A 27997-nucleotide genomic window follows, 5' to 3' on the forward strand; every position below is an offset into this window, starting at 1 on the left:
TTATGGGGTATTGTAGGGTTTGATCATACATGTAATTACAGTTTATTGATTTGAATATGCGATGAATATTTACACATGACGTAGAAAAATGTATTTATGTACAGAACACATGCTTTAATTTAGGCTCAATCAGATATCTGAAATAAATGGTCGATCGGAATAATGTGATAAATGCCAATTAAAAGAGTTAAAACAAACTTAATTTTCCCAAAAAATGTCCGGTGAGGTCAAATCAATTTCTGAACATATTATTTTTTCCATATTTGGTTTAATTCTACGACTGCAAATAATATACTCAACTTTGCTCCAAGATTAATAATCCAATCTGTACATTTCGTGAGATTTCTATAAAATTCATACTTTGTGAACGCTTCAGCAAAATGTTTCACTGTTAAAGTGAAGTTTTAGCCCCCAAAACGATACATAAATTTCATGTCTAAAAAATTAAACATTAAACAATTAGTCTCCAATTAACGACTGCACATACAGGTTGATACATACAAGACAGATTGCTGGCGAGTGTAACATTGCTTAATGCTTTTACAACAAAGTTTACAGAACAAATACATGTTATTCAGGTGATGATTTGGTCTAAGCTTCGGCCTTGTCCGAAACACCAACTTTGGCTGGATAAGCGCGTCTGCAAAGTGTTCAAGAAGAGGCAGGTGTGGCTGATCTAGCCATAGCTGTGGCTGATCTAGCCATAGCTGTGGCTGATCTAGCCATAGCTGTGGCTGTTCTAGCCATAGCTGTGGCTGATCTAGCCATAGCTGTGGCCGACGTCGCATCTTGAAGGCACAGTAATAGCAATAATTTACTATAAAATGTGTGTATTTCGTGAGAGCAAAAGAACACTTTTTTAAATTTGTGAATGCAAGCTATATAGTTTTTTTTTAAATACAAGCTGCAGTGCAATCACAACTAACATGTTTTATCTGTTCATGGTGTAAATAATAATTACATAAGAACCTTCCTCATCCTCATCATAAAATATTTCAAAACTTTATTAGCTAGGGAGCACTTTCCGTGTCCTCTTTGTTTTTTATCGTCCATAGAGGATCTAGTGAGCTTAGGGGGTCAGCTTCTGAACTCCCCGCTCCTATACTGCTTTTCTTGCTGTAAAAGTCCGCTTTAGAGACCCGCTGTTTACTCATTCCTTTGATGCTGAAGTTCTGTGGTGTAAGGTCGGCTAAGATTGAAGGCAAGGACCCATCGGTGCTCTCAGACCCCTGGTTTGGTTCCCCGCCTTCTTGCTGACTTGACTCCACTACATCCGGGATGAAGTGCTGGGCGTTCACACTAAAATCAGTCAGATTGGATTTAGTGAACTCCACTAGAGAGGGCGGGGCTTGTGTCACCATGGCAACATTGGATGAAGTCTGCTCGGTATCGGCACACTGGATATCTGAAAGGTTTAGAATGAGTCCGTTTGTTGTGTCTGTTTGAGTTGTTGGTGGAGAGGTCATATTATTAAATACCTCTAGAGCTGGGTCACCATCAGCCTCGTTACCTCCATGAGGTAGTACCTCGTCGTCGCAAACAGGCGACAACGACCCGGGGTCTATGAGGGCATCTTGGGAGGTAGCCTCCACCGCAGGCACCGACTCTAGACTCACACTCCTGACAGACATTTTGGAGATCCTTGTCTGGAGACTAGTGACTGAGTCGACGCCCATGATGGCATCAAATGAGGTCAGTCGCTGAGGGTGTTTCTGGTCGACGTGGGGTGAGGTCATCGAGGGCTTGGTGGATATACCTCCTGCAGTAAATGGAGGTAAATAAAGTAAATTACAAACAAGTTCATATCATACATCCTCCACATTACCTGGACTTGGAACTTGTCTAGTCTTTACACAAATACGCTCTTGCTGGACTGGTTTTTATTTTTATAAAAACAAATTATAAACCTTTTTTTAATGTACTGTTTCTTTTTAGAAGCTCATCATTTCTCAGGATGACTGAAACCTGCAACGACCTCAAAACCACTTACTCTTCTTCACATTAGACAACTTGTTTATACGATCACACACACAATGATGGCATTTATTGACAAAGTGTAAGTGCTGAATTAACAAGTATCGTGGCCCTCTAGTGGGCAACAATGGCCATGTGAGAATTCCTCAAACACAGTTATGGAAGGTGCACATTGACATAATTCTCTTCATGCATCTAACAAAAATACACAACACAAAGTGTTACTCATTCTAGTTCAAGCTAAACTTGCTCAAAAACAGTTTCAGTCAGCGACAAGAAATAAAACAAAAAGTCTTCACAACATGACATTTTCATTTATTAAGTCAGATTAGAATGCAGATCCTATGACCATAGTAACAGCAACTTAACAGAACTATTTAGCCAGGTTTTCCTCTAGAAATTCAAAGGAGCGCAAGGTAACACAAGACAATACTAACATCTGAAACAAACGTTTTCTGTACGCATTGATCCTTCTTTTAGCGTACATACATGTACATGTACATCTGTTTACATTTACAGAAACAAGTGGTCAACTATTCTATACATTTTTGAGTTAACAACAACACACTGGACCAACCCTCATCCAACTTCTAGACAATCCTAACTTCTAGACTTTGATCATACTACCAACATCTTGCTTTTTGACTCACATCATTGTAACCGAAATGAAGGTGGGAGGGCAATTAGTCTGCCCCCTTTTGATGAAGGGAGACTTTGAACTAATTTATGCATTGTGTATACAAGGAGTTAGACAGGATGTTCTCATCAGTGCAATACATTTGGACACAGAGAAAGTTATGAGAGCATTTTCCAAACAGCTCCCTCTGTAGGCCATAGGCCATGCATGTTGGGGATAGTAAACAATACATGAACCTATTTGAACAAGTGGCTACGACTGACGACATTGCACAAACGGTACCTTGTTAAGAGCTGACTACAAAACAAACAAGGAAGAAAAGGTTGGGATAACAAAAAGTTAAACAATAATCAATCGCAATAAATGTGACATACAAATTCAGTCATCCTAAGAAATTTTGTTATTCCATAATCTCTACTCTTTCAGCTGGACAGTTAAAGTATTATGCTTAAAATTCAGAGAGCAGGATTTTTAGTATTTTTTTAACAAAACAACTTTCGGCCAGTAGGCTCCGAAAACTAATTATGTTAAATTGTTACATGCAAATCAATAAATTTGAGAGCTGAAACAGAGTTTGACATTATTAGTTCAATTGCAGCTATGAACAAATAAGAAAGCATAACTCACAGCATAAATTTTGCACTGAGCCTGTAGCACTTGAAAAAATATTACATTATTTCATGTTCATCTGTAAAAAAGTTATAGTGGAGTAAAGGTATGATACAGAATTGATTATAAACTAAACACAAAGTTTCTTGAATTTGAGTGATGAGCTTTAATTTTGAATTTCTGCCATGCTCCAAAAATGTTTCCTCAAAGACTCAGAAAAAAGTTTTGCATGTTTTTTTTTTTAAATGTGATTCAATTCAATTTACTATATTATCCACGATGGGAAATTCATTTCGGCCTTTTATACAACAAATTTACAAAATTTACTTAAAATTATTATCTACCATAAAACAGACAAAAAACACTACAAGCCACAAAGCCTATACAAATATATATAAATTACATGAAAAGCAGAATTTAAAAAAATATTACATTACTTCATGTACATCTGTAAAAAAGTTATAGTGGAGTAATGGTGTGACTAAAAAGGACACGTTTTGCCTTGGATTGGGTGGATTGGGTGATTTGGGCTGTAAAAAGTGTATCAAAAAGGTTGAATTTAGACTGATACACACACACATTGTACATTAATTTTTTACTGAGTAAGTCAGTGCACCAGGGCCCAACCTCACTTAGCTGCTTAAGCAGCAGTTATGGCTTAGATATTTTCTGCCAAGCACAAATGATCAGGATACCAGACACAAATTGTACAAGAGGAATGGTATTTTGGCTGGTAACCTTATTGGCAAGCATAATTTTACTGAACTTAAGCTCCGATAAGGCAGCTCTATGAAATTGGGTCCCCAAAATTGATCAAATCTAGCTCAATATGGCTAGTAAGAAGTGAATATTAAAGAACCCATATTGTTCATCAAGGAATACATACATTTACTGTTAGGTCTTCAGCTTAAATTTTTCTCAGGCTTCTGAGCTTCTGTAATTAACTCCCCTTTGTTTTTGTTTTTTTGTTGTTTTTTTTTATACAAGAATCATGTAAACAACAAATCTTGTTTGACTTACGTTTTGAAAGAACCTGCTGAGCGAAGCACATGACTGCTATGTACGAAAACTTGAGTTGCTCCTAAATAAAAAGGGGGGGGGGGAATCAAATAATATATTAGTGGTTTTAATCAAACTCAATAATCTTTCTGTATCTCAATTAAAGATTTAAAGTCACTGGATACTATTGGTAAGTGCTCAAAATAATTGTTAGCAAAAAAACTTACTTGTTAGCGATCAATGGAGCGATGTTGATAGCATAAAAAAATCGTTAGAAACTGCTCCCTCTGAAGTAACGTCGTTTTCGAGAAAGAAGTTATTTCTCACTAAAACATTTTAGTTTGATTTTGAGACCTCAGAATTTAATTTTGAGGATTTAGAAGATAATTTACCTTCTCGGCTACCATCCTCTCCTCTGTTGCCTCAATGTCTTAATCTGTCTATGAATGTTAAGGAGCAGGGGCATGGGTAGGGGGAAGGGACAAGGTGCAGGGGTGGTCAGGGTTGTAAGATAATTTACCTTCTCAGCTACCATCCCTCTTCTCTGTTGTCTCAATGTCTTGACCTGTCTTGGAATATCAACAACTCCTCCTGCGCACATAATCTCTTGGACAGCCGAGTAAATCAGACAGAAGCTCCCCGTTCGCCCGACTCCAGAACTGAAAAACAAACAGAAAACTTTTTAAAACTTCTTTGTTGTGATAAAGTGGGGCAAAATGTCACAGTCTTTTAATGGATCAACGAGCCATATAGATAGCCAATATAACACAATAAACCATATAACACAATAAACCATACAGCACAACCCCTATAATACTAATGCTAAAAAAAAAATTAAAAAATATTTTGACAAGTCACTCAACAGAACTTTAGAAAGTACCGAGTATACAGTGGTTACAGAGTTCGGTGTAAGGGTAAACTCAAATCATATAGCAATGTTCCCGTTTTACAGAGATAATTTGACCAGTCCCAGTCAACTTATTATAAGGACAATAGACTGTACAGGGTGTCTCAAAAAAAAAACTGTACACTTTTGAAACGTTGCCGAATACAAAAACATTTGGTTCACACGATAGTATCACAATATTTCTAGCCACTTCTTGTACTTACTTGCAGTGTACGACAATTGGAGTGCTTGGACTTCTCTGCTGCTTGTAATAACTGTTCACTTCACTTATGAACTGTAAAACATCGGTTGGTTTATTTGGCACACCGCTAGTTTAATAAAAAAAAAAAAATGTAAATTATTCTTAGAATAACATCAAACACAACATCTATTGGAGCTATGATGTAACAGTGAATGCACATAATTCTAGGATCTTCTTGTGGCTGTGACTCAGGTCTAGCACTCTCTATCTCGCTCGTTGGGAGTTGAAGCATAAATGGTAGTCATTACAGATGGTGCGTCGTGGATGCGAGGTCTACTCCACCGGATTCAAGCTCTGGTGTTTTTGATCAGCAGAGTGTGGGTTTGAGTCCCAGTCTTGACACTTGTGTTCTTAAGCAAGGCATAACAGTTGTTGCTTCGTGCTTCCGATGGGAAGTCGTGTGTCCTGTGTGTTGTGCAAAGCACACATTGTTTTGTCGTTTGGATGGAACGTAAAGCTGCTGGTTCTGTGAGTTGTGTAATGTACGTAAAAGAAACCTATTTCACTTATCGCTAACAGAAAGGGTTTGCCCTGATGTTTCTGGCAGTGGCTGCTAAATGTGGGCCCTCTGAGCACATTCTTAACCCTTACAAGGTGTTACATCAATGGGTCTTATAATTCAAAAACTTTGACAATCTTTCTGGAAATATACATACATTCTCTCTTACGGCCCCAATACACCAAACTTCAAACTTACAATTCTGGCCAGGAAGTAAACTGCAGCTGAAAGACTGTTCTCTCCTGTCTGGTTTCCTTATGAATCAGATGAAATGTTCTCTCGGTGTGATAGTCCGTAGATCGTTGGCTCTGCATACTGATTAGGATGGATCCGTACGTCTTGACTTGACCGCGGTCTTCTGGCCAGTACTGATTGAATTCAGCTTTACTCTGTAAAGTGGCAAATAGATCAAGAAAACATCAGTTGGATATAAACTGCTAAGACTTATGCCTATTTTTAAAGCAGTCTTTGGAACCTTGCCTTTCAATTTACAGGGATAAAAATGTTAGACGTCCGTCCACTTGTTGCGAACATTTTTCATGAGTCACAGTATTCTCACAAGAACGTCAAATCCATCAATGTAGGGAGATGAAAGCAAATACCAACCGCATCTCTGGCCATAGCATTTGTGAAAGAACATGAACCTTAAAGGAACATTACAGAATTGGTAAGAACAAAAATCGTGAAGATCATATATTTACATAAAACTTACACTGTCTAATGATGATGATAGTTGAAAACATCCCTTGAAATATTTCTGTCTGAAATTTCATATTTGATGAGAAATAAATAATCTATTTTCGCGTTTAGAGTTGATCGCTCTGGGAGCATTTTATTAATTTTTGTTCGGCAACGATGCTATGCAAAATCTGTAATCGTTTTTTCACTGTTCTCTCGCGACCCAGATGGCCGATCAATCTCAAACTTCCACAGGTTTGTCAGTTTATGTATATGGTGGATTACATAAATTGCTTACACTGCCGGCAAATATTTTGCTAGCAAAACCAATTCTGTAATGTTCCTTTAAGAAATCTGAGAAACGATTCATACATAAATCACTTCCAATATTGAACTGTTGTTATTGCACTCACCTTAGCGGTGGGTGCCTGAGAAACCAGCATAGCAATCAGAGACACCTGTTGCTCATAGACCATAAGCCAGAAGTCGTTATAAGTGGTTGGCAACGGAGCTTGAGTCGCGATGAATGGCGGTGACGCAGGAGATAGATCATTGATGAAGCTTGCGTTGATGTAATCATCTTTCCCTGTATGTAACTTCACTCTGTTATGATCATCTATAAAACAACAACAACATGCAATGATAAACAGAAAAGAATCTAAAAACATTACAGCATTTATTATTAACTATTTCAGTGCGAAGGCTGCACTGTAAGTGTTTTATACATTATGTACTCAAAAGTGTCATAAATCGAACGTGTTTGACCCATCACAAATACACGTTATCAACAGAGGCATTGTCAGTCAAGAAATATGTTTGACTTTGGGATATAACAATGCAGTAACAATCAACGAGATACATTTGGGTAAAAACCAATATTAATATTCTTTATCCCTGATGCAAATTTAATATCTCTTTACATCATTGGGGTACCCGCTGCCAAAACATAGGATTCGAACTGCCTCTAGCTACCGGGCAACCTCGGTAGTCTAGTTAATAAGACACTGCTTTAGAATTGCACGGGTCGTGGGTTCGAATCCCCCCCGAGTAACTTGCCTGTGATATTTTTTTTCACAGGACTCGGGAAAGTACTGAGTATACAGTGCTTACACACATTGGTGTATATAGGTAAAAACCAAAATTAATGTTCTTTATCCCCGATGCAAAAATTAACATCTCTTATGAAAAACATTTTCTTTTTGGTTCAATACCATGATATTGGGTTAGGTTCACCGTGAATTTTTCTATTGGATTTAGGTTCATCGTGAACTTTTTTAATAAAAAGCTCAACATCCAAACTGTTGGACTCTTATTACGATGATATAGCATGAGTAAAGCATGATTAGTTTACTAGTTTAGTCCTCAGTTCCACAGAGACCAAACCACACACTTGGATTTTGAAGGCGATAAGGATTGTGAAGGGTAATGTTAGGGTTAGTGTTGTTTCTTACATGGCATGGAGTCTGGGTACCGGTTCTTGATGGAGTAGCACCGTGCCACAGCGATGGAGTATTGCCTGGTATCCCGGTCTTGAGCCTCAGTTAATTCCTAAGAATTGAAAAACAATGACATAAATCCGTAACTTGTTAAAATAATTTTACAAGCGTTACCTTAGTTCACACATTTTTGTTGTCAGAATACATTGTTTGTACAGTGTGGTACAGGGGCAAATCATGTAAAAAAAAAGTATACATAAAAAACAAATATTAATGAGTAGGGTAGATGGCCTTAGCTTTCGATCCAAACCGGACCTTCTTCAGAGGCATATTTATAAAACAAATATTAAATATATTTTGTTTGTGCATTATCACAAAATATAAGGTGAAAAGTGGACTTTTCCCGGGCCAGATTTCAACTTGATTCAAAACTTGTATAACATTCGAAAAAAACTACAGGTATTAAACCAACTATGAATTTGTCTTAATTTAGATAAAAGTCTTAAGTTTCTCATGTCGTGTGGTTGCAGGTGTAATTATAAATTTTATCCAGAAGTCAAATGTTAAATGTTACGCTATAACATGCAGATTGGCCTTGGAACAATTTTAGGACTCTTGAAACCACTATGCTTGAATATTTAATCTTGGCCCAATTTCATAACGCTGTTTAGCAGAAAATACTGCTTAGCAAATTTGAGTAGAGCACCAGTATAAACAATGTAACACAAAGTAACATGGTAAACTTGATGGAAGTTCAACTGGTAACCATTCTCTGCTAAGCAAGATTTCTCTTTGCTGAGCAAGTTTTTGTGCTTACAGGCTTTATAAAATTGTTTGATACTAACCTTCCACAGTCCATCCAATACTATTGGTCCACTCAGCATCTGCTTTCCAAGACCATCAACATGCTTCTCAAACCTCTCAACCTCCTCAATAAACTTCTCCAGCGTCGGCTTGTCATCGTACGGATCTTTGATCTTTGGGAAGGGGCGTGTTGCGACAGAGTAGCCCTCTGGTGTCGCTGGTTTGCTGATGGGAGGGGTAACCACGGAACGGGAGATTGCATCTGGAGAATCCGATGGTTTACCAGGAGCTCCTGGAGTTCCAGATTGTATGAAAATACCAGAAAGTGCTGCCTCACTGGACGACTGGGGCTGTGCGGCGGGTTGGGTCTCGGAGAGGTCCCCCTCCTCGGACGCTGTCTCGGAGGGTTGTGTTTCTGGTACGAGCGGCTGCCCAAGAGATTTCTGCTCGTTGTCAGGGCTCGTCGAGAGAAGATCACAGGCACTAGGTTCTATCTTGACTGGTTGCAACGAGGGCTGTGGCAAGCGTCCCTGCTCCTCCTTCAACGCTTTGTTCACCTGCTGTACCTGGTTCAGAGGGGGCTTTGATGGCTGTTGGAATGGCTGGTTCGGAGGGCCTCCTGGATAAGAAACAGAAGCACTTTGAGTTGGATGCATTGGATTTCCTTGATTTTGTCTTGAATCAGGGATGTTTTGATTGGGTTGATTCATTCTGGGTAGCACAGCTGGGTTTACTACAGGGGTATAACATTCTTTGATTGGGTTGATTAAATACAAGTGTCATAGGTTAACCAGAGAATAGTTTTCAAACTCCTAGTAAAGACATTCAAGTGCCAACATGGTATAGCTCCTCAATATCTCAAAGGATTTATCCGTGACTATTGCCCCTACTTAAAACCTTAGTCTGGCTCGTAAAATCTTCTCACTCGCTTATTTAGTTTATGTACGTTGTAGTTCTTTCTGTATTTTCAGTAAATTTTCAACCGTTCTTGTTTTCACTCTTTCCCTTTCCAAAAGCGCTTTGAGACTTCATTGTAATTGTGCACTATATAACAATTGTTCATTACTATTTATATTATTATTAACAGGTTGATTCTTACCTGCAGGTGAAATCCTTTGATTTGATTGGTTCATACCAGGCTGTGGCATCGCCTGATTAGTCTGGCTGAATCTTTGAGGTGGTAACTGATTTGCAGGAGCTACTGGAAACTGACTACCTTGCTGAGGCTGCGATTGTGGTCTGTAAGGCTGTTGGAGTGGGTGTCCTGGAGAAGCCTGTTGCTGCAGTTGATTTGAGTTTGGTTGCTGTGGTATTGATCCTGGTTGGGTCTGAGGCCAGGCCTGTCCTACAGACTGTTGGTAGAGCTGGCTTTGGGGAGGTGGTGGCTGTACCATCCTTGGAGGACCGGACTGTCCAGCTGAGTTGGGAGGTTGTCCCACGTAACCAGACTGTTGTCCACTGTTGACTGGTTGCATTCCCCCAGTGTTGTAGGTGGCTTGTTGATTGCGTGGAGGCTGAGCTTGTCCAGGGAAAGCTTGATGTTGTGGTTGACCTTGCATGTAGGACCCCTGCTGCCCTTGACCTTGAGGAAAGTTTTGGGGAGTTTGTCTGACTGGGCTTCCTTGAGAACTGGGTGTTTCATATCTAGCTTGATTGAAAGGTTGTTGTTGATGATGGGTTTGATGCTGGGGAACTGCCTGTCTAAATCCTGGTTGCTGAGATCCTTGAGTGAAGCTTTGTCCTGGTTGAGTAGGCCTATGCTGTGGACTAGCTGTTGGTGTCTGCTGGTTGGGTTTGACTTGACCAAACTGTGGCTGTCCCACTTGATGAGGACTTGGTTGACCAGGAGCTCCAGGTTGTTGGTAAGCTTGTACCGGCCTGTGTTGAGGACTTGCGGTGGGTGTTCGATTGACCTGGGGGTTTGGTGGCTGATTCTGAAACCTTGGCATACTAGGTTGTGGCACTCCACCTTGCTGAAAATTCATGGGACCGGAGGTGTGCTGCTGAGGCCCACTGGGATGTCTAGGCTGAGGTTGGCCTGAAGGTTGTATAGGCTGCTGAGGTTGCTGCACCATATATGGCAAATGTGAGGGACTACCTTGTGGTGGGATATTTGGCTGCTGAGGGTAAGTATTGGCTTGCGGGATCTCAGGAGGCTGGGATCGGGGGACAGGCTGAGATGTTCCAAACTGTTGCTGATGGACTTGTGAAGGTACCTGGTGTCCTTGTGGAGGTACCTGATGGCCTTGTGGTTGAGGTACCTGATGGCCCTGTTGAGGCACCTGATGGCCTTGTGGAGGCACCTGGTGGCCTTGTGGTGGAGGTACCTGTTGACCCTGTGGAGGCACCTGATGTCCCTGTGGAGGCACCTGGTGTTGTGGAGGCACCTGGTGGCCTTGAGGCGGTACCTGGTGGACTTGTGGAGGCACCTGGTGGCCCTGTGGAGGTACCTGATGGCCCTGTGGAGGAACCTGGTGGCCTTGTAGAGGTACCTGGTGACCTTGTGGAGGTACCTGGTGGCCCTGTGGAGGCACCTGGTGCTGTGGAGGCTGTGGAGGCACCTGGTGGCCCTGTGGAGGCACCTGGTGGCCCTGTGGAGGCACCTGGTGGCCCTGTGGAGGCACCTGGTGGCCCTGTGGAGGCACCTGGTGGCCCTGTGGAGGCACCTGGTGGCCCTGTGGAGGCACCTGGTGGCCCTGTGGAGGCACCTGGTGCTGTGGAGGCACCTGGTCCTGTGGAGCCACCTGGTGGCCCTGTGGAGGTACCTGATGGCCCTGTGGAGGCACCTGGTGCTGTGGAGGCACCTGATGCTGTGGAGCCACCTGGTGGCCCTGTGGAGGTACCTGATGGCCCTGTATTTGAGTGATTGGCGATGAGATGGGGGCAGTGATACTGCTGACCATGGCTGTTGATGCATGAGGCTGTGCCTGCATGCCAATGGTTTGAAAGCTACTATGAGGTTGGAGGGTACTTGAGGCATTAGATGGAGGAACCGAGGGCTGAGGGATATTTTGACGTGAATTCGAGCTGGCTACTGTGTATGTCTGTTGTTGTTGTTGTGAATGCATGGCCTGCATCAGCTGAGGGTGATAGAGATTTGGGTTTGACTGTTGAGCCTGAGGCTGATCGACAGTTTGCGGAACCATAGGTGGCGGCATTTGAGGTCTGCTGTTAGGCATCACTGGCTGCTGGCTCTGCTGGGATATTATCCGTTGCTGGACATCAGGCTGCGAGGCCATCGGTGTCTGAGAGGGTTGCTGTTGTAATTGGTTGCCAGGTCGTGACATCATGGGCTGCTGTTGTTGTGACTGGATGCCAGGTTGTGACATCATGGGCTGCTGTTGTTGTGACTGGATGCCAGGTTGTGACATCATGGGCTGCTGCTGCTGGGAGTGGCTGCCTGGCTGTGACATCATCGGTTGCTGCTGTGATAGGCTGGATGGCTGTGACATCATAGGCTGTTGGGGCTGTGATTGGCCACCAGGTTGCTGCATCGGTGCAGATGGAGATATTGAGTGCATTCTAGATTGGTCATAACCTCCTGGCTGAACCGAGCCGCCTCCAAGCTGTCCAAACCTAGCAGGCTGTCCCGGCAGTCCTTGATTGCCCAATGATGAAGGGGCAGAGTCAAAACTTGAATGTCTTGCCACACCTTGAGGAGGAACTGCTGCTGTCGGAGCTCCTCCAAAACTTGAATGACGTTCCAGGGATCCTGGACCAGACATCATGGCTGATGGAGGAATGTCACCTACTCCTGCCTTGGCTGACTTGGGTTTCCAGAAGTCTGATAGCCTTGGTCCAGCGGGTGTTGGATCAACAGCAGATAGTGGCTTTGGTGCAGTTGGTCTTGTAGGAACTGTGGGGTTTAATTGAAACAAATTCCAATATTTATTGCCTTGTGGTTTATTACTAAACATTTCGATCTGCCCTTCCAATACCGCTGTTTATAAAGTGCTTTATCGCAGTGGCTTTAAAGAGTTATTTTTTACCACATACACATTGCAAGGTATTGGCCCGTATAAAATGTTTACAAACAGAGTAGCCTTTGTAGTATTGTAACTGTATTATCTAAGCTCTTCCCCTTGTTCAAGGAATTGAAGACTTCAAACTAGTATGCAGATCATACGGTATTTATAAGAAGTCATTTTTAAATTCTCTTTGTCTCAGTTGAGCCCCTACATGGAAACAAAATACTGTGTCATCCTCCTGGCCAATGTCTCATTGTCATTGTCTCATTGTCTCTGTCTCATTGTCATATAGTCATTGTCCCATAGTCATTGTCTCATTGATTGTCATTGCCAGTGTCTCATTGTAATTGTCCCATTGTCTTATTGTTACTGTCTCATTGTCATTGCCAGTGTCTCATTGTAATTGTCCCATTGTCTTATTGTTACTGTCTCATTGTCATTGTTGTCATCATTATTGTCTCATTGTCATTGTCATTAAACTTGAACCACTAAACCTGTTATCTATTCAATTTAACTCAATTTCATCTTTGAAGGTCCTACCGTGGAGGAAAATTGCTTTGCATACATGCAATTCACGAAACAATTACACACATTCATAAATAGACAACTGAAAATAAATTAGATGAACCATCCACTGATTTATCATTTTGCTAGCCCTACCTGGTTTGGGTTTGAACCTCTCCATCTTATTGATTCGATCTTCCTGATTTTTCTGGACCACGGCTTGGGTTCTTTGGAGGAGTTTCTGCACTCCAATCTGAAGCTTCTTATAGAAATCAATTCCCTTGTGAGACTTGGCTAAGAGGTCGTCGTAAACCGTACAAGAGGTTATCAACTCATCTATCCTGTCTCCACGTCTGTTTTTAAAGACAAAATACAGGTTTTGTAACTATTTTGGAAAACACTCATAGCTTTAATCTGGAAGCTCACTGATTCAAAAAGATTTTTTTTTAGATAGAACTAGATTATTCCTCAAAACGGGGCTTATAACAGATTTGGGTTTTTTATTACAAATTTGTTTCTTTCTTGGATATGAAATCTTACTTCTTTGTGAGTTCAGCAGTCATCTTTCTAGTATCAGCATATGCAGCATTGGCTTCGGTCAACGCTTTCAGGATGTTCTCTTGAGCTGCAAGATTCTGCTCAATGTACGTCACATGACCATTGTGCTTCTGTAGCTCATCTCCAAACATCTCCTACAAAACAAACCACGTGATAAACAAATGAGACCTGACAATCAATCAATCAATCAATCAATCAATCAAAACAATTTATACAGCACAGGTATCGATGAAACAATTAGTTAAAAGGCATTTTGACATGAATGTATGTATAGAAATTGTACAGAAAATGCTTTAGAGTACAAGTGATCTTGAGTCTCTTCTTGAAAATGTTTAAACGTTTGGATGTCGAAAGGGAGATCATTAAATAACATAAAGATGCCAAATTGGAAAATGAAGGGTTGCCACATAAGTTTTAGTTAAAACCATAGAGAAGTGAGCAGAGTTCATTAACAAAAAAAAAGGAAAACAAATTAGGTGTTTTTTTTTACACAAACTCCAAACTTTAAAAAATTCTTAGCTTTGCAATGGACTGTAATTTTTTTTTTACATACATCAGCATTTTTGAGAGATTTGCGGCTCTATTTCAAATTTACAAATAACTTGTATTTGATCTTGATTGTTATATGTGAGCTTGTAAATCAAAATAGAAAGAACTTCTGATCAGACGGGAGTATATGTTAATGTTGTTATGGTTGGACATACAACCTTTAAGTTAGCGCCCTCTGTAGTCACAATCCTGCTAGTGATGTCATCCTTGCGCAGCTGTTCCCTCAGCTGAGCCTCCAGGGTCGTTCGTTGGTTCTTCATTTCCTCCACTTTGTTAATGAGCATGATCAGTTTAGACTCTGCTTCTTTATCTTCAGGAGCTGCACGGACATGAAGTCAACAATTAATTTAGTTGTGGGAATGCGGACAGTGTTATTGCTGCCAGTCTTTCAATAAGTGAGACTAATTGTGGCCTTTAATGAATTTGCCTTTCTCCATTTGATACAACTAGTTGCTTAAAGACAGTGGACACTATTGGTAATTGTCAAAGACCAGTCTTCTCACTTGGTGTATCTCAACATATGCATAAAATAACAAACCTGTGAAAATTTGAGCTCAATCGGTCGTCGAGTTTGCGAGATAATAATGAAAGAAAAAACACCCTTGTCACACAAAGTTGTGTGCTTTCTGATGCTTGATTTCGAGACCTCAAATTCTAAACTTGAGGTCTCGAAATCTAATTTGTGAAAAATTACTTCTTTCTCAAAAACTACGTCACTTCAAAAGGAAGCTGTTTCTCACAATGTTTTATACCATCAACCTCTCCCCATTACTCGTAATCAAGAAAGGTTTTATGATGATAATTATTTTGAGTAATTACCAATAGTGTCCACTGCCTTTAAGACTCTATAACTTTTTCAATTTGAAATGGAACACCTCAACTAACAATAATAGGCAATGTCAGATGGGGCAATTTACAGGCAAGCACGTGATGTTTCAAGCTTTGCATGGTGTGGATAATGAGAACAAACTATATATAATAGTAAACTAGCGGTTACAACCATGTAATAGTTCTCTTTTGAGGCAGCATTGGCTCTGAAAAGAACCGGTTTAGTCATTGAATAATATACTCTGCTCGTCTTCAGGAGAAAAATTTCAGAGCCTTTACAAAACAACTTTTTTGCTTTTGGGCAATCCATCGGGCTCTAGCTAGTTCACTTGCCCCTTCCTATGTTTTTTTTTAATCTGTTATCTCTGTTTAACGTTGATACTATTTTGAGTAGGTATGTACTTTCTTGTAGTAAGCCTTTTTGAGATATGGCGGACACAATGCAGCAGCAACATGAGATTTGGGAAAAATTAGTGTGTATTCACCCAAACCAAACAGTGCACTCGTATCATGTCCGCCATACCTCAAAAAGGCTTATTGCCCTAGAACAAAATTTAAAAAATTAAAAATGAATTCTTACTGATAGAATTCTTGAGTGATGGTAGCGCTGCTTGAATCTCTTCCAGTGGTCCAGCTAGTACACGTATATTCCCAATATGAACCTCCATAGCTTTATGCAGCTCCTCATTAGACTTGCTTGCCTTGCTATGTCCTTCCTTGTATTTACCAAACTCATGTTGGATCTCAGTCATTACCTTACTGCTGCTGGGTTGCTTTCCAAATTGTTTCTGTCATATAATAACAATAGTAATAATAATAACTTGGGGGGCGAATCGTCCTTACTCGCAGCTAGAGCTGAATTGCGAAGGACGCGGCTACAACGTGTTCGAGAAGCAGGCATGCAAGGGCGCATTCAGCTTCCAGCCGCATCAACCCATTAAGACCACGGAGCACAGCCAAGTTTGAAAGTGTTTGATTTTTTTCCTGAGGGAGGAAAACCGGATAGTCTGGAAAACCCTCGTGGCACAGCAGAGAACCAACGCACAACTCAACTCACATATGGCCCCGACCGGGAATCGAACCAGGGTCACCTTGGTGTGAGGCGAGCGCTTTACGCACAAGCCAACCGTGCCACCCATAATAATAAGAATAATAATAGTAATAACAATAAAGGCTGAAGACTTGTAATGCACACATATCCACCCTGCTGGGTGTGAAGACGCAGTAGAACCAAAAACAAACAAATGAAAACAGACACAACAAATCTAAACCTTGAAAACCTGCATATATGAAGCAGGACAAGACATGTGACCGTCTTTTTTTCCCCACTATTATAAAATAAAACATTTTAGACGGGAACCAATTTCATAGAGCTGCTTAAGCACAAAAAGAAGATAGGCTCACCCAAATTATGCATACTATAGGTTACCAGCCAAAATACCATGTCACATGTACAGTCTATGACTTTAATCCTGCTTATTTTGGCATGTCGTGGCCTAGTGGCTAAGAGCATCGGACTCAAGCTCTGGTTTTTCTGATCAGCAGTGTGGATTGGGTTTTGAGTCCCAGATTTCAGGGGTATCCCCATTTGGGGTTTTCCTCCTGCATCAAAAACTTAATATTTCATCTCTTTTCCTATCCAACCTGTTATTGGCGCAAATTGTTCTGTCGGGTGTGTAATAAATAAATAAAAACCAAAACGAAGATGTAAACATACCTGGAAATCAGCGTCTTGTTTGTCCTCTTCATCAAGGAGCTCTTGGGTTTCTTTGACGTCGCAATCAACGTCAAGAACGACATTCGATAACTCTGTCAAGATAGGAGGAAATAAAATCATTCCAAAAAACTCTTCTTTCATAAATCAACTTTTTTAGATTGAAGGTCTCCAAGCAGGTTTAGAGCATCAAATTCAAACTCAGGTGGTTCATTCATCAGAGTGTGGGTTCGAATCCCGGTCGTGACACTTGTGTCCTTGAGCAAGTTGCTTTACTATAATTGCTTCTTTTCACGCAGGGTTATAAATGGGTACCTGTGAGGGTAGAGGTTGGTATTGTGTTTGAAAAAGCCTTGCTGAGCCATGGCAGCCCAAGGCTGTATACTCCCAAGGGAGCTGAGAAAGATTAAAGTAATAATATTGGTCCAATGACCAGGGCAATTGCGCTATCAGGGGTTTCCCTTAACTCTTTTTTTCAATCGCCCGCCGGTCGAGTCAACCAAAATTCTTGATCGCCTGCAAGTTTTTTCACTAGCCCGCATGTATTTATACACAAAATTTTCAAAACGAAAAAAAAAAACCAAAACAAAACGAAAGTGAAGCCCTTAGCGTTTTTGGAGGATGTTATATCTTAATTTTTACCTTAAATTATCCCTTTTCCATCAACAACAACTTTAATGACTTTGTGGTTAGGGGGTTTGTTGATTTGAACATGTTTTGGACTCCGTTTGCAACAAAATCTTCATGAATCAACGATCAGTCAACAACGCACATCGCGAAATAATTCAATGAACTTTGCCACGCAACGCCCTCTGTTGGCAAAAGTTGTCCATGTTATTAGAATTTCTCCAAGGCTGTACATTGTGCACAGTCTACAATCATTCTGCACAACGTGCGGCAATTTGTTACTCTGTGTTACGACTGTGTGTGATGTGTGTGTGATATACATGTACATGTACATACACTGCACGAACCAGTGAGCGGTCACTGTGAGGATACTCGTGTACTGGTTTGTGCATCTTGTTTTCATTTGATTGTACGTGTTTTCTGAAACGAACGACAGCAATTCAGGTCCCGATCACAGCCAATTTAAATCTAGCAAGTATGTCGAACTTACTATTTTAAAAGCTTTAGTAAAAGTTTTCTGTGGGATTTTGCCACTGAACCCTCTTTTAAATGTGACAATGAGTAATTATTTGACTCGCCCGGCGGGCTAGTGAGAAAGGGTTTTCACTCGCCCGCCGCTATTTTCACTCGCATTTGGCGACCGGGCGACCGCTAATTTCGAACCCTGGCTATATAAGAACAAGTTATTATTAATAAAAAATTCATCTCTTTCCAACAGTTCTTGTTTCTTTACAAACCTTGCATGCAGCTAACAAGCTTTTTAATTGGGTCATTCTTGACACTGAGGGCAGCACACACTTCTAGTAAGGCTTGTGGGAGTCTCTCTGGTTCTTCCGATGCGTTCAGCTTTAGCTGGTCCAGTTGCAAAGATGCCATGAACTGTCTGCAGGAATTCAATCAACATTCACATAAGCAATGTTTAACTTTACAAAAATCTATATCCCTTCTCCACACAGTTGGATATCTGATTCTCTGATGTCAAATTTTTTGTGGAATTCCGTGTCACTTTATTTTTTTGAGAGACATGGTTTTACTTTCTGAAAGCTTTTAAGACATATATGCCAATGCACCCCGATGAGTGCTCTGCATTCAAACAAGGTCTTTGGAATGTTTTCTTCTTAGTGTTTATCTTGGTTTCAAAAGCCTTATTGTGCAATCTGGAACATTCTATTTGGTTTTCTCTCCATGTTTTTTGTGAAATGGCAACAATTTTTTTTTTATTTTTTGTCTGTGTTTTGGCCGAAATGTTTGCGTGTCAGGACGCAACTCGGTGGTATCATAATAATAATAATAATAACCGTATTTATAAAGCGCCTTTTGCCAAAGGATACAAAGCGCCAGGTATTATTACTGCAAGGAGTGGGGGCGATTTTTGAGATAATATAAGACCTAATCCTTAAGCACAATGTAATGGTTTACAAGGTGCTGTGGCGCAATATGCTGCCAATCCAGCCAGGAACACCGTCAGCAAAGTACCCACGTTTGTGCATGGGGAGAACTTAAATAAAAGTACAGTGCTTACTCCAGGTGTTTTGTCTTTTGCTCCATATCATCCCCTATCCTCCGCAACAACTTGGCTTTCTCCTCGCTGTATAGCGATGAGGCTTCATGAGCTTCCATCGGGACCAGTTTCTTGAAGATGTCTGGTCCCGAGATACTCTCATCATACGGCTGGAATGACAGAGCTTTGACTAGAGATGCACCTTTAAAATATTCATTAGAAATCATAAATCATCTTTAAAGAAAAAAGTTCACAGATTTACAAATAATTTACAGGGTTTACAGAAGGTAATGGTGAAAGACTCCTCTTGACATATTATACCATGAAATGCTTTACTTATCGAGAAAACTTTAAAACAATATCAATTCTCGATAGCGAGAATTACGGATTTATTTCAAACACATGTCATGTCACAGCGAATACTGTTTACCGAAGGTGTCCAATGGCTTTAAGACATGTCATAATCCGGAGGTTGTAGGTCCAAGTCCAACTCTACTAAATTATAAGTCATCTTTTGTAGTGCAATAATCTTGAGGTTGTTTTGGTTTTTTTTTTTTAATGAGAGATTGCCTTAAATCAAAAGGCAGGAGGGCCACTTTCACTAATTTGGGCACTACCGGTATACACAAATCAACTGCCACCAGGGGCACATTGCCACCTACTTCTGGGGCTGAACAGGGTTACACTTTATATAAGGAGGTTAAATGGATACTGTTTGCTTTCAGCCAATATTTGTGGAGTTTCCTTGGATTCATGTTGCTCACACCAAGACAAATTTTATCAAACTATTTAATTACAAATACAAAAAACACTACTTTGCTTAGCAAAAGTCACCAGTGACAACGCCAGTCCAATACATTGTAATTTAGTTGGTAATCTGTTAACCAGATTTTCTTATAAACGGGAATTTCGCGCTCAATGGCATCATGGCATAGTGAAGATGACACAAAGCTCTGATGACACCAAACCAAAATGCATTTCACTGAACAGTTATATTCTACATGTGACAATAAAACCTTATTCATATTATTATCGTTACCTTTGATCTCTGGAATATTCTCAAACACCGGCACAGCTTCGTGATAAACAAACTCGTTGTCTTTCTTGGCAGCCTGAAATTTCCCCACTACCACATCTTTGGTGAAGTTAAGAGCTTGTAGGATAGTATCATGCACTCCCTGAAAACAGTCAAAATCAAAGTTATCTATCTTAAGATAATCAATCTTAAAGCCATTGGACACTTTCGGTACAGAAATAAAAATTAAAGTTCACAGATTTACAACTAACGTACAGGGTTTACAGACTTTTTGAACATGTCATGACCTGGCGAAACGTGCGGAAACAAGGGTGGGTTTTCCCGTTATTATCTCCCGACTCCGATGACCGATTGAGCCTAAATTTTCACAGGTTTGCTATTTTATATAGAAGTTGTGATACACGAAGTGTGAGCTTTGGACAATACTGTTTATCGAAAGTGTCCAATGGCTTTAAAGAAAATCATAATTAATTTAATCAAATCATTCTGAAATAAACCATGATGACATTTATATAAAATCAAGATCATCGATCAAAACAAATGTGAAATAAGTCAATATAAAAATAATTAGTTTGAAATTAATCAATATGGAAAATTCAATGTCCATGAAAATGGTTAATATTAAATCAGTAAATCAATAAAACAAAATATATTGAGCTTAATCAATATCATTAATTTCTTCAATCACCATTTTAACAAACGAGAACACTCAAACAGGTATACATAGGTCTCAACCTTTGCCCTTTGACCCAGATATGCCATTTGACCTGGTGCTGACAGGAAGGGGTCTGTGTCCTCATTTGTATTTTAATGAAAATTATTGTTTTTGTTCTTACTTCCAAATATACTTCAAACCAACGAACGCTAGAAACAAAATACAGTGTGCTTCTCCTTCCTAAATTCATAAAACAGATTTTTATCAAACTCCGACTAGTTAAGACTCCCTCCAGCTTAAAAACTAACTCAAAAACACACGTGTTCAAGCTTGGTTTTAAACGCCGTAATCAGCAGAGTTCTTTTTCTATGTGCCAGGAGTGTCTTTCTGACAGATATGGCCCACTACAGATGTCCATTATTGTTACTAATTATTAGCCTTAGTTATTTATTGTACAAAAGAAACAAAGTTATTGTACAAAAGAAGTTGTAGGATAGAACTCACCTTTGACATTTTCATGGCTTCGTTGTGTCTGTCTGAGGCTTGCTGCAGCCAACAAACTCTTTCTCCGTGTTTCTGCTGCTCAAACGCTTGGTTGCTCATATAAGTCTGCATAGAAATACACACCATTAATGGTAAGACTCAAAAAGTGCTCCATATACAGGGCCCAATTTCATAGAGCTGCTTAAGCACAAAATTTTGCTTAAGCAATAAAATCCTTTCTTAGTAAAATCAGATTACCGGCCAAGACTCCACTCAATTGTTATGCTATGTAAACAACAGCTAAATACCAGTCACAAGCAATGTATATGGCATGAAATTTTGGCCAGTAACATGTGTAAAATAAGCGAGCTATTTTCGTGCTTAAGCAAATTGTTTGCTTAAGCAGCAGCTCTATGAAATTGGCCCCAGGTCTGGGATGAAGAACTTGTTTTTCAGCTCTGCATGTTTGAAGGGCCTCAATAAAAACAATCATTGAACAAATATTTAACTGCTTCTGACTTGACAAAATAGGAGGACCAACATTACCTCGACGTGCATTCACACTGTCTCCCTATAACACAGGGTTCCGTTTGCTTGTTTCAAGATTATCCAGGGTTTTACCGCTTACCCCTACTCCACAGCAGGGCTGGCTATTCCCTGTATGCCTGTTTGCCGGGGCAGACCGGGGGTACAGCGGTCATAGTGTGAATTGGCCGGACGTTATTCCCCGGGGGCAACTCGGGGAATAGAGTTGTTTGAAAAGAGCTATATCATGGTGTCTTTGAATTAAATATGGTCGCAACTCACATATGCCACACTGAGGAAATGGCTGATCTTAACTTGAAGAGTCTTCTTCCATGTCTTACTACGTCTTGATCCCATCAGACTGCTGATGTTACTGTCCTCCAACCCTCTTAAAGCTAGCCGGTAGTAATCTATAACCTGCATACTAATGCGGGATACCAGGGAACTCTTGCGATTATCCTGCATGGATTTCTCTAGTAGACACTCCTGAGCTTGACCCTGAATCAATTCAAAGAATTCAACAAGTTTAATGAGCGTAGTGTTCTGTTTAAAGACACTAGACACTATTGGTAATTGCTCAAAAACATTGTAAGCATACAAACTTACTTCGAAATAAGTAAAAGAGGGCTGGTGATAGTACATGTATGAAACATTGTGAGAAATAGCTACCTCAATAGTTGCATGGATAGCAGCTATTATATAACACCTAAGCAGATCCTTGCCATTTGATTGGAGGATTGTCCGTCACGTGATAGCAAATAAAAGTACCATTGCACGCTGAGTCACTCGCCGTGCTTTTTCGTTCCATCCGAAAAGTACCATTGCACGCTGGCACGCTGCCAGCGTGCAATGGTACTTTTCGGATGGAACGAAAAAGCTGAGTAAAAACATCACTGCGTGCGCGTGTCTTTGGTAACGCAGCAGGTGTTACTGCAAGAAGGCATAGTAAAATTACTAGCATTCGGCTTCTACAGTTGAAATTGTTTGTTTTGAAAGTTGTTTCTTTCAATCAAAATGACAAAGTTCTACTTGGATGTTATATAAAACAAATAATGAATGTTTTTCATTCGTGCAATGGTGCGAATATGTTCATTCGTTGAAAGCTGGAATGTTCCATTCAACTCGGCTCCGCCTCGTTGAATAGAACATTCCATCTTTCAACTCATGAACATATTCGCACCATTGCACTCATAAACATTCATTATGTGTATACTATGGCCCAGTTTCTCACAACTGAAAAAGCAGAAAATCTTGCTGAACACTGAGCTGGATAGCAGTCACATACTAACCTGTGAGCTGGAAAGCAGTCACATACTAACCTGTGAGCTGGATAGCAGTCACATACTAATCTGTGAGCTGGATAGCAGTCACATACTAACCTGTGAGCTGGATAGCAGTCACATACTAACCAGTGAGCTGGATAGCGGTCACATACTAACCTGTGAGCTGGATAGCAGTCACATACTAATCTGTGAGCTGGATAGCAGTCACATACTAACCTGTGAGCTGGATAGCAGTCACATACTAACCTGTGAGCTGGATAGCAGTCACATACTAACCTGTGAGCTGGATAGTAGTCACATACTAACCTGTGAGCTGGAAAGCAGTCACATACTAACCTGTGAGCTGGATAGCAGTCACATACTAACCTGTGAGCTGGATAGTAGTCACATACTAACCTGTGAGCTGGAAAGCAGTCACATACTAACCTGTGAGCTGGATATCAGTCACATACTAACCTGTGAGCTGGATAGCGGTCACATACTAACCTGTGAGCTGGATAGCAGTCACATACTAACCTGTGAGCTGGAAAGCAGTCACATACTAACCTGTGAGCTGGATAGCAGTCACATACTAACCTGTGAGCTGGATAGCGGTCACATACTAACCTGTGAGCTGGATAGCAGTCACATACTAACCTGTAAGCTGGATAGCAGTCACATACTAACCTGTGAGCTGGATAACAGTTACATACTAACCAGTGAGCTGGATAGCAGTCACATACTAACCTGTGAGCTGGATAGCAGTCACATACTAACCTGTGAGCTGGATAGCAGTCACATACTAACCTGTGAGCTGGATAGCAGTCACATACTAACCTGTGAGCTGGATAGCAGTCACATACTAACCTGTGAGCTGGATAGCAGTCACATACATGTACTAACCTGTGAGCTGGATAGCAGTCCCATACTAACCAGTGAGCTGGATAGCAGTCACATACTAACCAGTGAGCTGGATAGCAGTCACATACTAACCTGTGAGCTGGGTAGCAGTCACATACTAACCTGTGAGCTGGATAGCAGTCACATACTAACCTGTGAGCTGGATAGCAGTCACATACTAACCTGTGAGCTGGATAGCAGTCACATACTAACCTGTGAGCTGGATAGCAGTCCCATACTAACCAGTGAGCTGGATAGCAGTCACATACTAACCTGTGAGCTGGATAGCAGTCACATACTAACCTGTGAGCTGGATAGCAGTCACATACTAACCTGTGAGCTGGATAGCAGTCACATACTAACCTGTGAAATACGTTCACACCTTAACAAATTTTTCTGCACATTAAGCTCAGAAATTTGCTTACAATTAAGTTTCATTAATTTCAAAAATGGTAGGCAGACAATTTCCGCTAACTGAGGAACTCTAAGCAGTAATACTTGTTTAAACCTCTGCTTACACAGAGCAAAATGAAAGACACAATATTTCCTGCTTCCGTAAGCGCCAATTCTTTGCTTACGGTAGGCTAAGCCATGAAATTGGGCCAAGATATTTTCACAAAACTGTTCAGAGATAATCGTGAAGCTATGAGAGAGGTCCTACCAGCATAAGGTTGATGTAGATGGTCATCAGATCAAATGAGATGTCTGGACTCATGTAACTCTGAAAGTGATCCTTAAGATAACCAAAGGCACCGGCTGCACACTGGAAATGGGTGCAGGCAACCTTCATCTCCTGAAATAAAAAGATAATATCAAATGGATTTGTAAAGAGCACACTCTAAAATACATAACTCTTGACGCATCAGGAATAGATGAAATGGATGTACAATGATTAAATATTGTGAAAAATGATTGCTAAGCAACTAGACACATCATGCCTATTGTAAAGCGCAGTGTCTCAGTTCTGTTTTGAAAGTCTCCAAAGAAGCAATGCTCGGATGGAATTGGGTAGTTGGTTCCAGAGAACAGGACCAATGTGTGAAAAGGCCCATTCACTGTATTAAGCTGTCTAGTCCTGGGAACGAACTAGGAAAGGCAAGGAGCCAGATCGAAGCGAGCAGTTTTCCTGCTTTATCTTGAGAAAAGCCTTTATGTAGTCAGGTGCAAGCTCATATTAAGATCATTCAAACATAATGGTCGTGTAACACCAAGCAATTTACTGGCATCCAGTTTCAGTAAGTTTCTGAGAAAAAAATGCATTTGTATGTTAATTTCCACACATAACTTTTCAAGGACAGTGAGATAGTGTTAGAATAATTTCTATTGTACAACAATAGTTGTTTTGGCATGCAGTGCAGTTGGTTGCCTCCAGGTAGCCTGTAAAAATTTGCCTGTGTAACATGGCATTTTTACAACCTGTAATAACAATAACCGGATTAACCCTCCTACCATTGGTACCATTTCCAGTAAAATAATTGACCAACCATTCTAAACCATTCAACTGCATGGGTTGTGTAAATAGAACTACATGTGTTGTGCACATTCACCACACGTAATAATTCAAGGAGACAAACTTGGCACTTTGAATACGCGTGAGACTTGCACAGTCTAAGAGAAGGCGATTGTGGAGTAGAGCCACAGCATTGCCCTCAAGGACACAAGGATTACAACCAACCCGACTGGGATTCGAACCCAGAACCTGAAAAGATGTCTTGTACTACTGACCTCCTCCGTCCCTCGTGACTCTTTGGCACCCAAGATAGAGTGGAGGACTCCAAGATTATACAAGATGCAAGCTTGGTCAAAAGTGGCATCTGCGTGAGAGAACGGCTCCTCATGGAATGTGTCAATCCTGTCAGAAAAAACAAAAGCAGTTCACACCCAGACAGAAAAGAGGGATAAATCTTCAAACAAAAACAGTTTTTTCCATTTTAATTTTGGTCTTGCAAAACAAAATTATAGTCATTCGGTCGTGTGGGTTTTTACCACAAATTCAAGGCGACTAAAAAATTGAAATATTTCTCTCGACAATTGTTACAATTTCATCTTTCTTGGACTCATTCTTACCATGTGAAGACAGGTGCAGCTTCCCCACCATCCGTTATTGGGAATCTACTTGTGAGCAGATGAAGTTGGCCGTAGTATTTCTTCAGGGTGCTTATTCCGTTGAAGTCTCTGGTCACATTTGTGGCATTCTGTTGGAAGATACAACAATTTTCATATCATTTCATTTATTCTGGTTGTTAAGCCAAGGACTTTCAGAAAAGCGAACTTAGTCACTTAACTTGAAATAACCCAATGGAGAGAAAACAAGACATGAAGCATCAGTTTTAAAAGTTGGCTAACCCAGAGAATTATTCCAGGGAAAAACCTTTGATGTCAGTTCTAACTGAAAACACAGGCCACATAGTGCCCCCGGCGTGATTCGAACCAGTGTCCTTGAGTTGGAAGGTGAGGAAAGTAATCACCACGCTAAAGCCAGGTTCATACTTCCTGCGAATGCGAATGCGAAGCAAATGTTGACGTCACAAATTTGCAACGAACAATTCGCAGCAGTTGCCCTCTGCTCTACTCACTTGCGAATATCGCTGCGTCAAATTTGCTTTGCATTCGCATTCGCAGGAAGTATGAACCGGGCTTTACTCGACCGATGTTTTTTGTATAAATGGCTGCAGATTGGTAACAAAAAATCTTGTAAACTGTCACATGGTAAATAAGTTGCTCATGTTTTGATCATTCAAAAAAACTTGAGTGCTTTGAGATGCCCCTCTTGATTGTGATAAAGCGCTTTTTATATAAGATCTGCATAAACTATTTAATATACTATGATCAATTACTCACCACTCTAAGTTGATCAATCTGCTTAATTTCATCATTGTACTTATTGGCGTCTTCCATGTAGTGATTCTGAATGTACTGTAAAGAAAATAGACAAATTTAATATCATATTAAAAACAGCTCTTAGGTCGAGTCTACAGCATGTATAACTTTCTTATTGTTAATTAAGATTAATATGATGGTCAGTGATGTTTGAAGCTTGCGTGGATGATAAGGTTACTTTAAATAGTAAACTTGTTGGTACAACTACAAGCATAATATTAATATTTAGTCTCTTTTTAGAGAAGTGTTGGTGTTGAGAAAAAGCCTCAGGCATAATAGACAGGTTTCCTTGTTTGCATAATAATGTACGGTTGACGTCACCAAATGCCTATCGAGCTGTTATTTATTATATGGCCCTATTTTAACATGGGTCTCACCAATGCAATGGTGAATGTGATAAGACCAATATTGAAAGAGAGCCATCAAAACAGCTCACCAAGGTGGGCTAACCAAGTGCCATGCTACCACAGGGTAAACTCGCACAGACACACAGGCGTCAACCTTTCATCATATAACTTCCTTCACACTAAGTGGGTTCGTTCTTGACCGGATATTCATTCGGGCACTTGTTTGTTGTGTAGTTTAAAAGAAAGGATCAAATTTTGGATGAGGATTGGGGGTTTTCTTTAGTATACATAGTAATACCATCCACCGTGGGCAGCCGCGCCCTTGTGTAGATGCTGAACAGGCATTGACAAATACGAGTAGCGGAAAAGATATCATAAATTTACACTTACAGACCTGAATTTTGAAACAATTTGTTGATTCATTGCATTGCTTCATTACCTTTTTTACTGTGTCAGGTGTAGTGTAAAAATGTTGTATAATAATTAGGCCTACCAATTGACATCTGTATTTAAATGAATAGTTATCACTCGGGTCAAAATATATCAAACCAGTTACCTCCCTGATCATACATAACAATACATGCCATACATAACATGACATAAAAATTATAATCTGCTTTATCATTCTCTGAAATGAAAGTCAGCCAAACCTTTTTTGTGAGTAAAAAGTACAATGATCTTACTTACCTGTTTCAGAATCGGACCAAATTCTACCTTTTCCAGACTCCATTTTAACTCCAAACTTAACATACACATCCGAGGAACGGCCTCCATTTTACAGTGTCACTGCTCACGACGATATTTTGAGGAAATTCTGTGTAAACCAAATTGACATAATGACATGAAAGGACAACATCAACTGTGAATCATGATCAC

The 27997-nt window shown here is 40.4% G+C and overlaps 1 protein-coding gene across 2 annotated transcripts; it reads right to left on the minus strand.

The window, feature by feature from the left end:
* LOC117291396 (tyrosine-protein phosphatase non-receptor type 23-like) lies at positions 1-27979 on the minus strand. 2 transcript variants are annotated; one of them, XM_033773050.1, is made up of 25 exons: positions 27809-27979; positions 26736-26810; positions 25962-26089; positions 25620-25746; positions 24556-24687; positions 22015-22230; positions 21229-21333; positions 20073-20211; positions 19055-19235; positions 18270-18415; positions 16909-17000; positions 15772-15979; positions 14522-14682; positions 13797-13948; positions 13413-13609; positions 9884-12640; positions 8826-9403; positions 7996-8092; positions 6958-7160; positions 6065-6255; positions 5330-5434; positions 4740-4878; positions 4241-4301; positions 2894-2908; positions 1683-1759 (listed from the first exon to the last, which is right to left on the minus strand). In XM_033773050.1, the coding sequence occupies exons 1-24, from the start codon at positions 27893-27895 to the stop codon at positions 2898-2900; spliced, it is 6288 nt and encodes a 2095-aa protein (XP_033628941.1). In that variant the 5' UTR covers positions 27896-27979; the 3' UTR covers positions 1683-1759; positions 2894-2897. The 2 variants fall into 2 exon arrangements, with proteins under 2 accessions (XP_033628940.1, XP_033628941.1); XM_033773049.1 differs by lacking the exon at positions 2894-2908 and having other exon boundaries at positions 1-1759.
* Between the last annotated feature and the right edge of the window lie 18 nt (positions 27980-27997).

This window comes from Asterias rubens, chromosome 6 (genome assembly GCF_902459465.1).
Source record: "Asterias rubens chromosome 6, eAstRub1.3, whole genome shotgun sequence".
Taxonomy (NCBI): Eukaryota; Metazoa; Echinodermata; class Asteroidea; order Forcipulatida; family Asteriidae; genus Asterias; species Asterias rubens.

Excerpts from the sequence above, each read along its gene's own strand:
- LOC117291396 (XM_033773049.1), bottom strand. The coding sequence starts at position 27,895 with ATGGAGGCCGTTCCTCGGATGTGTATGTTAAGTTTGGAGTTAAAATGG. Across the intron at positions 26,090-26,735 it reads AGATTGATCAACTTAGAGTG|AATGCCACAAATGTGACCAG; the intron begins GTGAGTAATTGA and ends ATCTTCCAACAG. Across the intron at positions 21,334-22,014 it reads ATTTCCTCAGTGTGGCATAT|ACTTATATGAGCAACCAAGC; the intron begins GTGAGTTGCGAC and ends ATTTCTATGCAG.